The following is a 13,355-nucleotide window of genomic DNA, read 5'->3' on the forward strand; positions in this document are numbered from 1 at the left end:
GTCGAGAAAGGGTGGAGCACCGGCCTCTGGGAGCTCCCTCGTAAACCGCTTTGCAGCCCCTCGGGTCACCTTTTGCTCCGTCTTTCACTTGCAACAGAAGAGGAAGTCTACAGCCTCTCCTCCCACACACGGGGGATCCCTGGACAGCTCCGGGGTGGAGTCGGCTCGCGGTGGCCACGCCCCTGCGCGGCAGGGCGGAGCATGCAAATCTCTCGGGGACCACGCTTCTGTTGGGGGAGAAAGGCGAGGGTCTCTCACGCGTGCGAAGTTTCTCGTGAAACCTGAGGGCATAAAAAATTTGTAGCAGAGCCCAGTGTTGATGGCGGAAGAGGTGGAGGGCACAGGAGGGAGACAGAGCCCTGCTCGAAGGTCACCACGAGTTGAAGCGGGACAATGAGAGGACGGCATGGTCCACGGGGGTTCAGTTTGGTATCGCTTCTCGGCCTTTTGGCTAAGATCAAGTGTAGTATCTGTTCTTATCAGTTTAATATCTGATACGTCCTCTATCCGAGGACAATATATTAAATGGATTTTTGGAACTAGGAGTTGGAATAGGAGCTTGCTCCGTCCACTCCACGCATCGACCTGGTATTGCAGTACCTCCAGGAACGGTGCACCCCTTCGGGGGCAACTGCTGTGGTCCTAAAGAAAGCTGCTTACCTTCTATTAACTTTTTAGTGTTTCCTTGGGGTGTGTTGGTGCAGTCCTATCTCTAATTGTCACATAAAGGCCATGTGTGGTCTTTCTGGATTCTTTTGCTGTCGTGTGTCTCACAGACCAGGTTGGATTCAAACATTCTCCTTGCTTTTGCCTCTTCCCCACTGCCAGAATTAAACTTGTAGGTTACCGTATTTCCCTTTTTACTCACTCTTCTTTTCTCTGCCTGCCTTTACCTATTGAGCTATGGAAATATAGCAATGGAATTCAGTACATATTTTTTTTTAGTTATTATTTCGTGTTTGCTTTTGGAGACAGGGTTTCTCTGTGTAGCCTTGTGTCAGTCTTGGAACTCAGTTTGTAGACCAGATCTGCATGCTTCTGCCTCCTGAGTGCTGGGACTAATAAAGGTGTGCGACACTAGTGTCTGGCTTAAGTTATTTTAAGTATTTTAAATATTTAAATTTGAACTTGTGGGGATGGTGAACACCTTTAATCGAAGCATTTGGGAGGCAGAGGCAGGATGAAGTCTGAGTTAAAGGACAACCCGATCTAGAGAGAAAAAAGGGGTTTTTTGCACACAGATAAGCATTGATGAAGCCAGGAAAGTTAAACACATAGTTTACCTCTTCCATGAATTTAAGTGTGCAGCTGGTCTTCCTGTGTTGGAGCGGCTGACCAATTTCTTGTCTGAGGGGCGTGGCCGCTCCAGGGGCAAAACATACCTTTAAAAGAACCGGGTTTGGGTAGGCTCCTCCCTTCTTCTTCCTCTTGGTTCTCTGCTCTTCGCTGGAACCTTGGCTCTTTGTGTACCCCACTTGCTCCCTTTATTAAAACTGATTCATTCGAAAAAGGCTATTTTTGGTTATTTCCGATCTCCGCCCGACCGCCATGCTCCATTCCTGGAATGCTAGGAATGATGTAGTTTTACAGTCTGGTGATACTTTGTTCAATGAGGAGACAGGTTCTGCTATAGCAACCAGAATTGTATTTTTACTAATTTAAGACTTTTCCCTAAATCTTGAGCACTGTTTTTAAGACCATAAACCCCACAGTTTTTATTTTTAATTTTTTTTTTAATGTATACTGTGTTCTGCTAAGAAGAGAGCACCAGGTATCACTATAAATGGTTGTGAGCCACCATGTGGGTTTTGGGATTTGAACCCAGGTCCTCTAGAAGAGCAGCCAGTGCTCTTAACCTCTGAGCCATCTCTCCAGATCCCATGAGCCCCACTCCTTATACTTTACAACAGCTTAAGTGACTTCCATGTTATCTTTGGGCCATGCCAATCCTGACGTCCACAGGCCTTATGCTTACCTCAGTCAAGCTCACTAAACCCTAAATCTTGGGCACTATCTCTGAGTCAGCAGTACCCATTCTTGAGAAAGAAGCCAGATGTACTTTGTAAGGAATCTCAATGTGAACATATCTTAAGTTGTTGTGCACTTGAGACTGAGTTAATTTGTTTTTGTATTTTTGGCTTTGTTTGTTGTTTTGAGACAGGGTTTCTCTGTATTAACAGTCCTGGCTGTCTTGGAACTAGATTTGTAGACCAGGCTGGCCTCGAATTCACTGAGATCCACCTGCCTCTGCCTCTGTCTCCCAAGGGCTGGGATTAAAGGCGTTTGTCACCACTGTCTTGCAGAGAATGAGTTAATTGTTATCTGAATACTTTTTTTTTTCAAAAATTGTGCCGTGCTTAAATATGGCTAAAGTAAAAGGATCTGCTCCAGACTCTAGAAGTCCTGGTCCAGCACCATTACAATAAAATCGGGGTGAGCCGAGTTTCCTTGTCTCTTCATGGATTGGTTTTTTTCCACTGCCTGCTGTGAAGCCTGCAGGATAATCACCACAGTCTACAGATTGGAGCCCAGGAGAGCCAGGACTATACAGAGAAATCTTCTTTTGAAAAATAAAACCAAGCCAAACTAATCAAAATAAAACCCCTAAACTATGGGTGCTAAAGAGATGGATCAGTAGTTAGGAGTACTTACTACTCTTCCAGAAGACCCGAGTTCAAGTCCCAGCATGCACAGGACAGCTCACAAACACCTGTAATTCCAGTTCTAGAGGATCACTGCCTTTGACTTGAGGGCACCTGCAGTTTCTTCACACACATACAACTGAACAAACAAAAAACTAAAAATGGGGCTGGAAAGATGGCTCTGCAGTTAAAAGCACTGGTTGTTCTTCCAGAGGTCCTGAGTTTAATTCCCACCAACCACATGATGGCTCACAGCCATCTGTAATGAGATCTGGTGCCCTCTTCTGGCCTGCAGGCATACGTGAAGGCAGAACACTAACATAATAAATAAATAATCTTAAAAAAAAAAACAAAAAACCTAAACTAACAACAGTTGGACAGAGCAGTGCACATTTGTAATCCTAGCACTTAGAAGGTACTATCAGAAGGATTAAGAGTTCAAGGTCATCAAAAGTGGGAGGTGGCCATGAGACCCTGTAACAAAAACCAAAAAACCTGTTGTTTAAGTGGTTCTACACTGACATCACCGGAGGTTTCCTGAGGGCCAACAGGTGTTAGTATGGGATGATACGAGGTGGAGGGGATGTGGAGGAGGAGACAGATCAGTAGTAGGGTTTGGGAGAGGCAGTGCACACAAGGAAGGCAGGAGGGGGCCTGGGAGAGAGATGACCAGGTAGGACAGTTTCGACAGTCACTCTGAGAACCTTTCCTCCCGCATAACACCGACTTAGAGATTTGGAAACCATTTCCCTGAATTCCGGCGTTCAGACCGCTCTTCTGTCTCCTCCATCTTAGGGTTCTCAACTTGAGACGTCCTTCCCTTCAGGGGAGGGGTTGGAGATAAAAAGGGAAGTGAGAGAAGGGGAAGGGCAAAAGGAACTCGCTTCCTGCTGTGCGCTGTAAGGAAGGGAGGTGGAAGGGCCTTCCGCATCCTTCTCAAGTTGTCCATAGAAGTGTTGTTGCCACTTCATTTAGAGGCAGGCTCTCACCTGTAGCTCACGCTGGCCTAGACTTCGTAGCATTCTCGCCTTAGCTCCTCAGATTCTGGGATTATACACATGAACAGGCATGCCGCACTTTTTAGAGTCAGTTTATACAAAAATAAACACGATGTGAAGGTAATGTCCCAGCTGGGGTTGGTGGCACAAACTCGTAATTTAACTCCTTGTGAGGCTGAGGCGGCAGGAGGGTCTTAAGTTCAAGATCAGCCTGGTAAGTAAGTGAGAACTTATCTTAAACTTTTTAAAAAATGGTAAACAAACAAACAAACAAGCTGGGTCAGGGGCTGGAGAGGTGGCTCAGAGGTTAAGCGACTGGTAGTTCTTCCAGAGGTTCCAGAGGTCCTGCATTCAATTCCCATCAACAACATGGTGCCTTGCAACCATCTGTAGTGGAATCTGGTTCCCTCTTCTGGTGTGCAGACATACATGCAGGCAGAACACTGTACATAATAAATCTTTTTTTTATTTTTTTAAACATTTATTTAAGTCTATTTTATGTGCACTGGCATCAGATCACCTGGAACTGGAGTTACAGACAGGTGTGAGCTGCCATATGGGTGCTGGGAATTGAACCCGGGTCCTCTGGAAGAGCAGCCAATGCTCTCAACCACTGGGTCATCTCTCTAGCCCCATAAATAAATTATTAAAAAAAAAAAAGCCAGGAAGCGGTGGTAGCCCAGAACAAAGGCAGGCAGATCTAGCTGGAGGCCAGCCTGGTCTACAGAACAAGTTCCAGGACAGCCAAGGCTACACAGAGAAACCCGGTATCAAACACACCAAAATAAATAATAACGAAAATTTTTCAAACGGTAAAAAGAGGACTAGGGAAATAGATAAGTGGTAGCTTGAGTTTGAGTAGCACCAGCACCATTCTTTCTAGAAGTCAGTGATGTGACTCGTTTTTTGACTGTTCTATCCTATTGTTTTGAAGTAGCCAGGGATGCAGATGACTCCCCTGGGTGCTGAGAGAAGGAAAAAGGTCTAGACAGACAAAACAACTCTCCTGTCCCACATCAGAGTTGGGACAGTTCTTCCAGCTTTTCCTGGCTGAGTGCCCACTTTGAAGGCGGGCGCTTTCCAAGCGTACCAGCATCCTTGACAGTGGAGGACTCTGAGACACCGAGTGACACTGCCAGGATTAAGCTTGCATCTCCCACTAAAACTCAAGCTGATCTCACGACATAGAATCAACAGGCTATCCCAGATCCAGGGGCTGCTTCCCACCCCCAGCCCTCCACAGTGTAGCTCAGCTGGGTTTTGTGTTGTCTTTTATGTAGACTCAATGCAAACAATGCCGGACCACCTCACAATGTGGTCCTGTTAGAACAGTGAGAAAACAGTGAGAACAGTTCTGGAAAGGTAATTCCAAACAGCTCGTGAGGAGGGAGGGGCCAGCAGAGGGTCAGGAAACCCCTTGGCAAGGGCTGGAGGGAGACACTGGAAGAGAAAAATGAGCAAGTTGCATTGCCAGATTGTCTCCAGAATCCACTGAAAGCCCGGACTGCAGGGCTGCATCTTTTTCCTCCTCAGGACTCTGGAGGACTGACAGGTGCTCCCCCATGAGCCTTTTACCTCAACCTCCAACACTTCTGGGGGGTTGCCCAGTTGCCCTGACAGTGACCACATTGTGAGGTGGTCCGGCTAACAGGCAGTGTGGCTGGGGTGGGAGGCAACAGAGGAGTCTGAGGGCAGTGGCATCCTCTTGGGCGGCTCTTCCTGCCCTCACACCCTGCCGAGCTTTTTCTATCATCACAGCATCATGGGTAGTGCCTACCACTGGGAGGCTCGGCGTCGGCAGATGGCTTTGGAACGGAGGAAGGCCCTGATGGCGCAACAGCAGCAAGAGCAGGTGCATGAGAGGGGCGCGGTCAGGGTCCTCCAGGGGGCACCAGTGAATGGGGAAGGAGAACAGATTCCCTAGGAAGCGGACTGAGAGCGGACTGGGGGATGCTGTTTGCTGGGGTAGGAGGCAAGCTAGCTCATTTTCCTGTTGTAGGCTGGTGGAAGTGGGGATGAAGCCCAAAAGGTTATTGAAGAGATGAGGTCTCACTCTGTTGCCCGAGTTGACTATGAACTTCCGGGCTCAAAAGGTCCATCCACCTCAGCCTCCTAGTGGCTGGTTCTGAGTAGTGCAGGTCCATTACCTGAAAGGCTGTGCTACTGAATCCTTGCAATGTGGTTAGTGAGAATGAGCTGCGGTTTATATGAGTTTAATTTGTGAATAAAAATCCAATTTACACGTTAGGAAACTTTTCTAATCATCTTTGGGAGAAGTTGTGTGAATCTTTTTCCACTGCACATTTTTTTATTTTATTTATTTTTTTGGTGGGGGGGGCAGAGTCTCACTATGTAGCCCTGTGTAGACCAGACCTAAGATGATCATTACAATCTTCCTGCTGATATCTCCCAAGTATTACATAGATTACAGGCATGTGACTGCATGTCTGGCAGACCAAATACTTGACTTTCTTATATGGATTTTTTTTTTTTTTTTGAGTTTCACTATGTAGCCCTAGTTAGCCTGGAGTGTACTATGTAGACCAGACTGGACTTGAACCTATTGAAATCCACCTGCCTCTGCTTGAGTGCAGGGATTAAAGGTGTATCCCACCACACCTGGCTATATATATATATATCCATATATATATGGATATATATGGATATATATGCTTTTTGCTTGCATGTATGTCATGTATGCCTGTGTACCATGTGTGTAGCTGGTGCCACTGGAGGCCAGGAAAGGGTGTTGGATCCCAAAATTGGAGTTACAGATGGTTGTGAGCTGCCATGTGGTTGCTGGGAATTGAACCTGGGTCCTACGGAAGAGCAGCCAGTGATCTTAACCACTGAGCCATCTCTTGAGACTCCCAGATTTACTTATGTGTGTGCGTGCGTGTGTGTGTGTGTGTGTGTGTGTGTGTATCTTCTCGTGTATCGGTGCTTTAGGGTCCAAAAGGAGTCAAATCCCTTGAATTAGTTATAGGTGGTTTTGAACGGCCTAATGTGAGTGCTGGAAACTTAATGCTTTGGGAGGACTGCGAATACTCTTCAGTGCTGAGCCAGCTCTAGGCCCTGAGAGCAAATGCTTTTGTTTTTGTTTTTCGAGACAGTGTTTCTCTCCAGGAACTTGCTCTGTAGACCAGGCTGCCCTCAGACTCAGAGATTCACCTGCCTCTGCCTCCTGAGTGCTGGGATTAAAGGCGTGCACCACCACTGCCCGATGCTCAAAGGCTTTTAATAAAAATGTAGTGTCCACGTGGCTGGAGAGATGACTCTGTGATTAAGAGTGCCTAAGAGTGCTCTTCCGGAAGATCCAAGTTCCTTTTCCTGCAGCATCCTTGTAGGGGCAGCTCACAGCTGCCTGCACATCCAGCTCCACAGGCAGCTGCACTCACTTACACATCCCTCCCCTCACATATACACAATTGAAATCAATAAAGTCAGGGCTGGAGAGACGGTGCAGTGGATAAGAACACTGGCTGCTCTTTCAGAGGACCCAGGTTTGGTTCTCAGCAGCCACAGGATGGCTCAAAACCACAAGAAACTCCAGTTCCAGGAGATTTAATAGCCTTGTCTGGGCTCACATGCATACATGCAAGTAAGAAAACTTGCAAATGCTTCGAAACTGTACTGTCCATTAAGAACTTTGTGTGCCACGTGAGTAAGATTTGTCTGGTGGGGAAAGGTGCTGGGGCAGAACCCAGGGTTTCGCACACGCTGGGGAAGTGTGCTGCACTACTGAGCTGCAACTCCAAGCCTGACACACACGAAATCAGAGAACACAGGTGGAGCCATTGATTTTTTTCCCATTTCTTCTGTGTGCGTAGACATACTTGGGCACGCACATACCTGAATACATATGTGGAGGCAGAGGACAGCCTTCGCTTTGTTCCTCAATCACCATCTAGCCTGCTTTTTGAGATACGGATCCTCATGATCCTGAAGCCTGTTAAGCTAGGCTGGTTGGCCACTAAGCTCCAGGGATCCTTCTACCTCTGGGATCCCAGTGTTAAAATGTATTATGTATACATTGTTCTGCCTGCATGTATGCCTGCAGGCCAGAAGAGGGCACCAGATGTCATTACAGATGGTTGTGAGCCACCATGTGGGTGCTGGGAATTGAACTCAGGGCTTCTGGAAGAGCAGCCAGTGCTCTTAACCGCTGAGCCATCTCTCCAGCTCTCTTGCCCAGTTTTTTTTTTTTTTTTTTTTTTTTTTATTGTGAGTTCTGTGGAATCTAATTCAGGTCCTCATGTCTGCAAGGCAAGCACCTGACCGACGGACCTATTATTACCCAGTGCCTTGTTTTGAGGCAGTCTCAGAATGTAGCCCTGGTTGGCCTAGAACTTATGCCAACCTGGCTGGCCTCCAACTTGTGGCAATCCTTCTGCCTCTACCTCCCAATTTCTGGAATTATAAGCATATGCCACCATATCCAGAAAACCTGTTTTGATACATTTACTAAACCCTGGTGCTGGAGTTACAGGCAGCTGTGAACTACTGGTGTGGGTGGTGGGGACTCAGGTCCTCTGGAAGGGTGAATATATGCACTCTTAAGGGTGGAGCCATCTCTCCAGCCTGGGAATTAGCACAGTGACTCCAGAACCCGAGGCCTGAGGGAGACAGCCTAGGCTAGCTCCAACCTCTAACTCCAGGGGTTAGAGATACTTTGGGCAGTCTGCATTTCTCCTTTGTCTTGCAAGCTCCCCTGTGAGAAAAGTGGTTGGGTGAGGACAGAAGATGTCACTTGCTGGGACTTTCTTGCTAGGAAGTAAAAAAACAGGAAGAGAAGAAACAGCATTCCGAGCAAACATCTCAGCCACATCAGGATCCAAAAGGGCCTCTTCCGCCACCAGCAAAGCCACAGCCACCGCCACTACCACCGCCTGCACAGCCACAGGAGCAGGCACACCCCCAGCCATCACCTGGACCAAAGCCACCAAAGGAGCCTGACCCTCCCACACAGAGCACTGGCAAGGATAATCTCCAGAGGGACACCCAAAGGCAAGAACCCCAGCCTGGACCAGCGGGGGCCCAACAAGATGGGCAGCAAGCCTGTAGACTGCGTGGACCCCCAATCCTTCCAGGTCGTGGTGAGTGTGTTACCCGAGAGGAGAGGTGGTGAGGAGAGCCAGCCCTTTGCATCCATCCCAGAACCACTCCCCCGTAGTTCCTATTGGCCTCTGTCCTGTCTGATCCTTCCTGGGACCCATAACCTTTTACAGCCCAAGTGGCCTCCTCCTCCTGGATAGTTTGAACCAAGCTAGGGCAGCAAAGAGGCTTCTGGATAGTGACTGGGAAGGCACTGGTCTCTCTTGTAGGGTGTGACAGAGAAGGTGGTCATGGTCGAAGTGTAGGGTGTGAATTGTAGGTTATCAGCAGATCAAACTGAGCCCTGTAAAGTGTGGAACAGGGGATCACAGAATGGCTTCCTTGAGGGGATTCTTCCCGGTAGGTTCAGTCTGTGCCTTGCCCCCAAGGAAAGCCTGCTCCCACCCTCAGCTCCCTTCGCAACCGCCAGGTGAGTGACTTGTGCTTTGTCTTATCAGGTCTCCCGAATGCATGCCAGTCTAGCTCTCCTAAATATTCCCGACTTACGGTGAGAGGCAAAGGGGCTCTGACTGCGTGACTGCGGGCAAGTCCTTGAGTGCCTGTGGAGGCCAAGGAGAATTTCTTAGCAGGGGTCAGGGAGAGGACTGGAATCATTTCAAAGTTATGTCTGGGTTTTGCTTTGAAATTCTTTTTGTGGTACCGGGGATTGAACCCCCAGGGCCTTGTGCATGCTAGTCTCTGCCCCGTCTGTTCTTACTCCTGTCTACTCTACTCCACCTTCCTTTAAAAATCTTTTTACTTAGCTGGGCGGTGGTGGTGCATGTTTTTAATCCCAGCACTTGGGAGTTAGAGGCAGGCAGATCCTCTGTGAGTTCAAGGCCAGTCTGGTCCACAAGAACTAGTTCCAGGACAGGCTCCAAAGCTACAGCAAAACCCTGTCTCGAAAAAACAACAACAAAAAAATCTTTTTACTTAGTCGGGCGGTGGTGGCACACGCCTTTAGTCCCAGCACCCGGGAGACAGGCAGGCAGAGCCTCTGTGAGTTCGAGGCTAGTCTGGTCTATAGTGTGAGTTCCAGGACAGGCTCCAAAGCTACAGAGAAACCCGGTCTCAAAAGACCACACAAAAGAAAACAGAAACAAGGAGTATTTGTGTATATTGCACATGTGTGAGTGTCTGAGGTCAGAAGACGGAATGGATCCCCTGGAGCTGGAGGTACAGGTGGGTGTGAGCTGCTGCAAGGAGGGGGGGTGCTGGGAACGGAGCTTTAGTCCCTTGCAAGACCAGCAACGACTCTTTTTTTGTTTGTTTGTTTGTTTGTTTTTCTAGACAGGGTTTCTCTGTGGCTTTGGAGCCTGTCCTGGAACTAGCTCTAGCTCTGTACACCAGGCTGGTCTCGAACTACGACTCTTTTTTTCAAGACAAGATTTCTCTGTGTAATCCAGGCTGCCCTGGAACTCCCTCTACAGAGCAGGGCATTCTGGAACTCAGGGATCCACCCGCCTCCGCCTCCAGAGAGCTAAAAGCCCGCACCACCGCTGCCCAGCTTCAGCTGCTCAGCTTCAGCGAGCACTCTCACAGCTAGCTCTCTCTCCAGCCTTGAACTTTTTTTTTTTTTTTTTGGAGACAGGATCTTGTTAGGTTTCCCAGGCTCACCCTGAACTCCCTCTCTACCTTAGGCAAGCCTTGAACTTGTGATCTTCCCACTTCAGCTTCCCAACTAGTTAAGATTACAGGCTCAAGCCACCAGGCCAGGATGCCGACTAGTAACTCCTAGTCAGTGTAAAATGGCAGGAGTGGAATGCAAGCCCCGAGGGTGAGGCCTGCGCAGGTCTTTAGGCAGAGGAGCGGCTGCTCTGTTTTATCTCACTTTGCATCCTCTGGCCTCAGAGGCTTACCGCGATCTTCTGAAAGGAGCACACCCAGAAAGGACTTAACTTGTTTTGCTTCCTGTCTCCCCCTTCTTTCTTAGTCGATTAATTACATCCAGCAGTGGTGATCCAGAGACGGACTCCAGGACCCGAGGGTACCGCAGAGCAAAAACAAAAGCAACAAAAAAAAAAAAAAAAAAAAAAATACAGGAAAAAAAAAACCCCACAAACAACAACCAAAACCAGACAGCAACCACACTTTCTTTCCACCTTGCAACCTTTCTACTCCAAAAAGCCAGCCATACTTGGAGAGGAGGCTAGCTGGGGATTAAAACGTGATTCCTGGAAAGAACCAAGGCTGGTCAGTTTAATGAGCACGGGATGGAGGGAGGAGAGCAGGACCCATACTTGGAGTAGAGGAGAGTAGAAGGCGAGCCCATGCTGTCTGAGGCCAAGTCAAGGAAAACACGGTCTTGAGCTGTACCCTATGATTATTGCCAGGGTTCCTCATCCAGAGATGACAGATGTCTCGGCTTATTAATGCCCATCGCTCGAACCAAGCCCAGTGTGGGAAGTCGTCCTGTAAATGTGTTGCTTTTATTGGTTAATGAATAAAGAAGCTGCTTTGGCCTATAGCAGGGCAGAATAGAGTCAGGCTGGAAGAGATCTAGTGAAAGAGTAGGCGGAGTCAGTGAGAAGCCATGTAGCCACTCAGGAGAGAGATGCCAGACAGAATCTTACCGGTAGGCAACAATCACGTGGTGATACACAGATTAATAGAAATGGGTTAATTTAAGGTATAAGAGCTAGCCAGTAAGAAGCATGAGCTAACAGTTTCTGTATGATTATTTGGGGTCTGGGCGGCCAGGAAATGAACAGGCAGCCTCTGCCAACACAAACCCATGCTTACTGTGATCCAGCCCAAGAAGGGAGGGGCTGTGATGCACTAGAGCAGCAGTGGAGAGGGCAGAGAGGGATGCTCAAGCTGTATACAGTTCTCGGGCCATCCTAGGTACCGTGCTTTCAGATGGGCGATGCAGAGGGGTTGGGAGAACTCACAAGACAAGGGCGCTGCAGCACTGGGCTCCTTAGGACACGTGACCTTGGCAAGGTGCTTGCCTGCTAAAGTCCTCAGGCCTCCAGCCTCCTGAATGTCATGTCATACTTTCCACTTAGTAGAGGGCCAGGGGACCCCCAAGTTCCAGGTCTCTCTTCTTTATCAGCTCAAGCCAGAAGAGGAGGCAGGACTGGGGGGCCCTTAATATCAGTTTCCAGGAAAACACACAAGTCCCATGAAATCCTTTCTGCTCCAGTTCTGAGAAAGCCTCCCTCAGTCACAACTGGGGACCAATTAGTCATTTCACATTAGTCCATGGGGCATCATCACCTTTGGGTCAGGAGCCCTGACGTACTGTAGTCTAGAGATGATCCCTGAGTGGGACAGCTGGGACAGTACGGGGACTGGCTTTGAGCAGAAACATTGAAGTTCAAAGACAGTTTAGGAATACATATGGAAGGAAAGAGCAAGCCTCTGGGGATGACTCTCAGGAGCCAGAGGAGCAGAATGTTTCAGAAGGTCTTGGAAGCCTACATGACTATCAGAACACAAAAGTATGAAGGCTGTTGGTATAATTCTCTCAACTTGGGGCTGGAGAGATGGCTCAGTGGTTAAGAGCACTGTCTGCTCTTCCAAAGGTCCTGAGTTCAATTCCCAGCTACCACATGGTGGTTCACAACCATCTGTAATGAGATCTGGTGCCCTCTTCTGGCCTGGAGGCATACACGCAGACAGAAAACTGAGAATACTGTACACATGATAAATAAATAAATCTTTAAAAAAAAATTCTCTCAACTTGCAAGTACAAAGGCCTGAGTTTAATCCTCAGAACCCATGGAAGAAAAGCTGGGCATGCTGGCATATGCTTGTAATCCCAGCGCTAGGAGACAGAGACAGGCAGAACCCTGGAATTTGTTTTTTTTTTTCCTTTAAAAGGACAGTGACTGGCAGCTGGGTGGTGGTGGTACACACCTTTAATTCCAGCACTTGGGAGTCAGAGGCAGGCAGATCTCTGTGAGTTCAAGGCCAGCCTGGTCTACAGAGTGAGTTCCAGAACAGCCTGGGCTACACAGAGAAACCCTGTCTCGAAAAACAAAACAACAAAATGCCTGGCACAGTGGCACACATTTTTTTTTTTTTTTTTTTTTTTTTTTGGTTTTTCGAGACAGGGTTTCCCTGTAGTTTCTAGAGCCTGTCCTGGAACTAGCTCTTGTAGACCAGGCTGGCGTCGAACTCAGAGATCCGCCTGCCTCTGCCTCCCGAGTGCTGGGATTAAAGGCATACGCCACCACCGCCCGGCTGGCACACATCTTTGATTCTTTAATTTCAGCCCTGGAGAGGTAGAGGCAGGCAGATCTCTGAGTTTGAGGCCATCCTTATCTACATAGTGGGTTCTAGGACTTTCAGGACTCCACAGTGGGACCCTGTCTCAAAATAAAACACATTTTAGGGCTGGAGAGATGGCTCAGAGGGTAAGAGCACTGGCTGTTCTTCCAGAGGTCCCGAGTTCAATTCCCAGCAACCACATGGTGGCTCACAACCATCTGTAATGAGATCTGGTGCCTTCCTTGCCAGCAGTACATTGTATGCTTAATAAATAAATCAAAAAAAAATTTCTAAAAAAAAAAAAAACACATTTTAAAAAAGTATCTAAGGAAGGACACCCAAGGCTGTGCTCTGACCTCCACATGCATGCACACATACAAGCAAATGGTCTGGGAGATGTGGGGTG

The 13,355-nt window shown here is 48.1% G+C and overlaps 1 protein-coding gene and 1 non-coding gene across 2 annotated transcripts; both read left to right on the forward strand.

Annotated features, from left to right (window-relative positions):
* Nucleotides 1-431: 431 nt before the first annotated feature.
* Nucleotides 432-622, forward strand: LOC119813897. The gene has a single exon (XR_005285330.1). It is a non-coding gene; the product is annotated as a U2 spliceosomal RNA (small nuclear RNA).
* A 4,780-nt stretch (nucleotides 623-5,402) lies between these two features.
* Ccdc200 (coiled-coil domain containing 200) lies at nucleotides 5,403-10,694 on the forward strand. Its single transcript, XM_038324808.1, has 4 exons — nucleotides 5,403-5,492; nucleotides 8,412-8,736; nucleotides 9,193-9,242; nucleotides 10,668-10,694. Exons 1-4 carry the CDS (start codon nucleotides 5,403-5,405, stop codon nucleotides 10,692-10,694), a joined length of 492 nt encoding a protein of 163 aa, XP_038180736.1.
* Nucleotides 10,695-13,355: the final 2,661 nt, after the last annotated feature.

The sequence above is a fragment of the Arvicola amphibius genome, chromosome 4, assembly GCF_903992535.2.
Source record: "Arvicola amphibius chromosome 4, mArvAmp1.2, whole genome shotgun sequence".
Classification (NCBI taxonomy): domain Eukaryota; kingdom Metazoa; phylum Chordata; class Mammalia; order Rodentia; family Cricetidae; genus Arvicola; species Arvicola amphibius.

Excerpts from the sequence above, each read along its gene's own strand:
- Ccdc200 (XM_038324808.1), top strand. The coding sequence starts at position 5,403 with ATGGGTAGTGCCTACCACTGGGAGGCTCGGCGTCGGCAGATGGCTTTG. Across the intron at positions 5,493-8,411 it reads CGCAACAGCAGCAAGAGCAG|GAAGTAAAAAAACAGGAAGA; the intron begins GTGCATGAGAGG and ends CTTTCTTGCTAG. Across the intron at positions 9,243-10,667 it reads CTAAATATTCCCGACTTACG|TCGATTAATTACATCCAGCA; the intron begins GTGAGAGGCAAA and ends CTTCTTTCTTAG.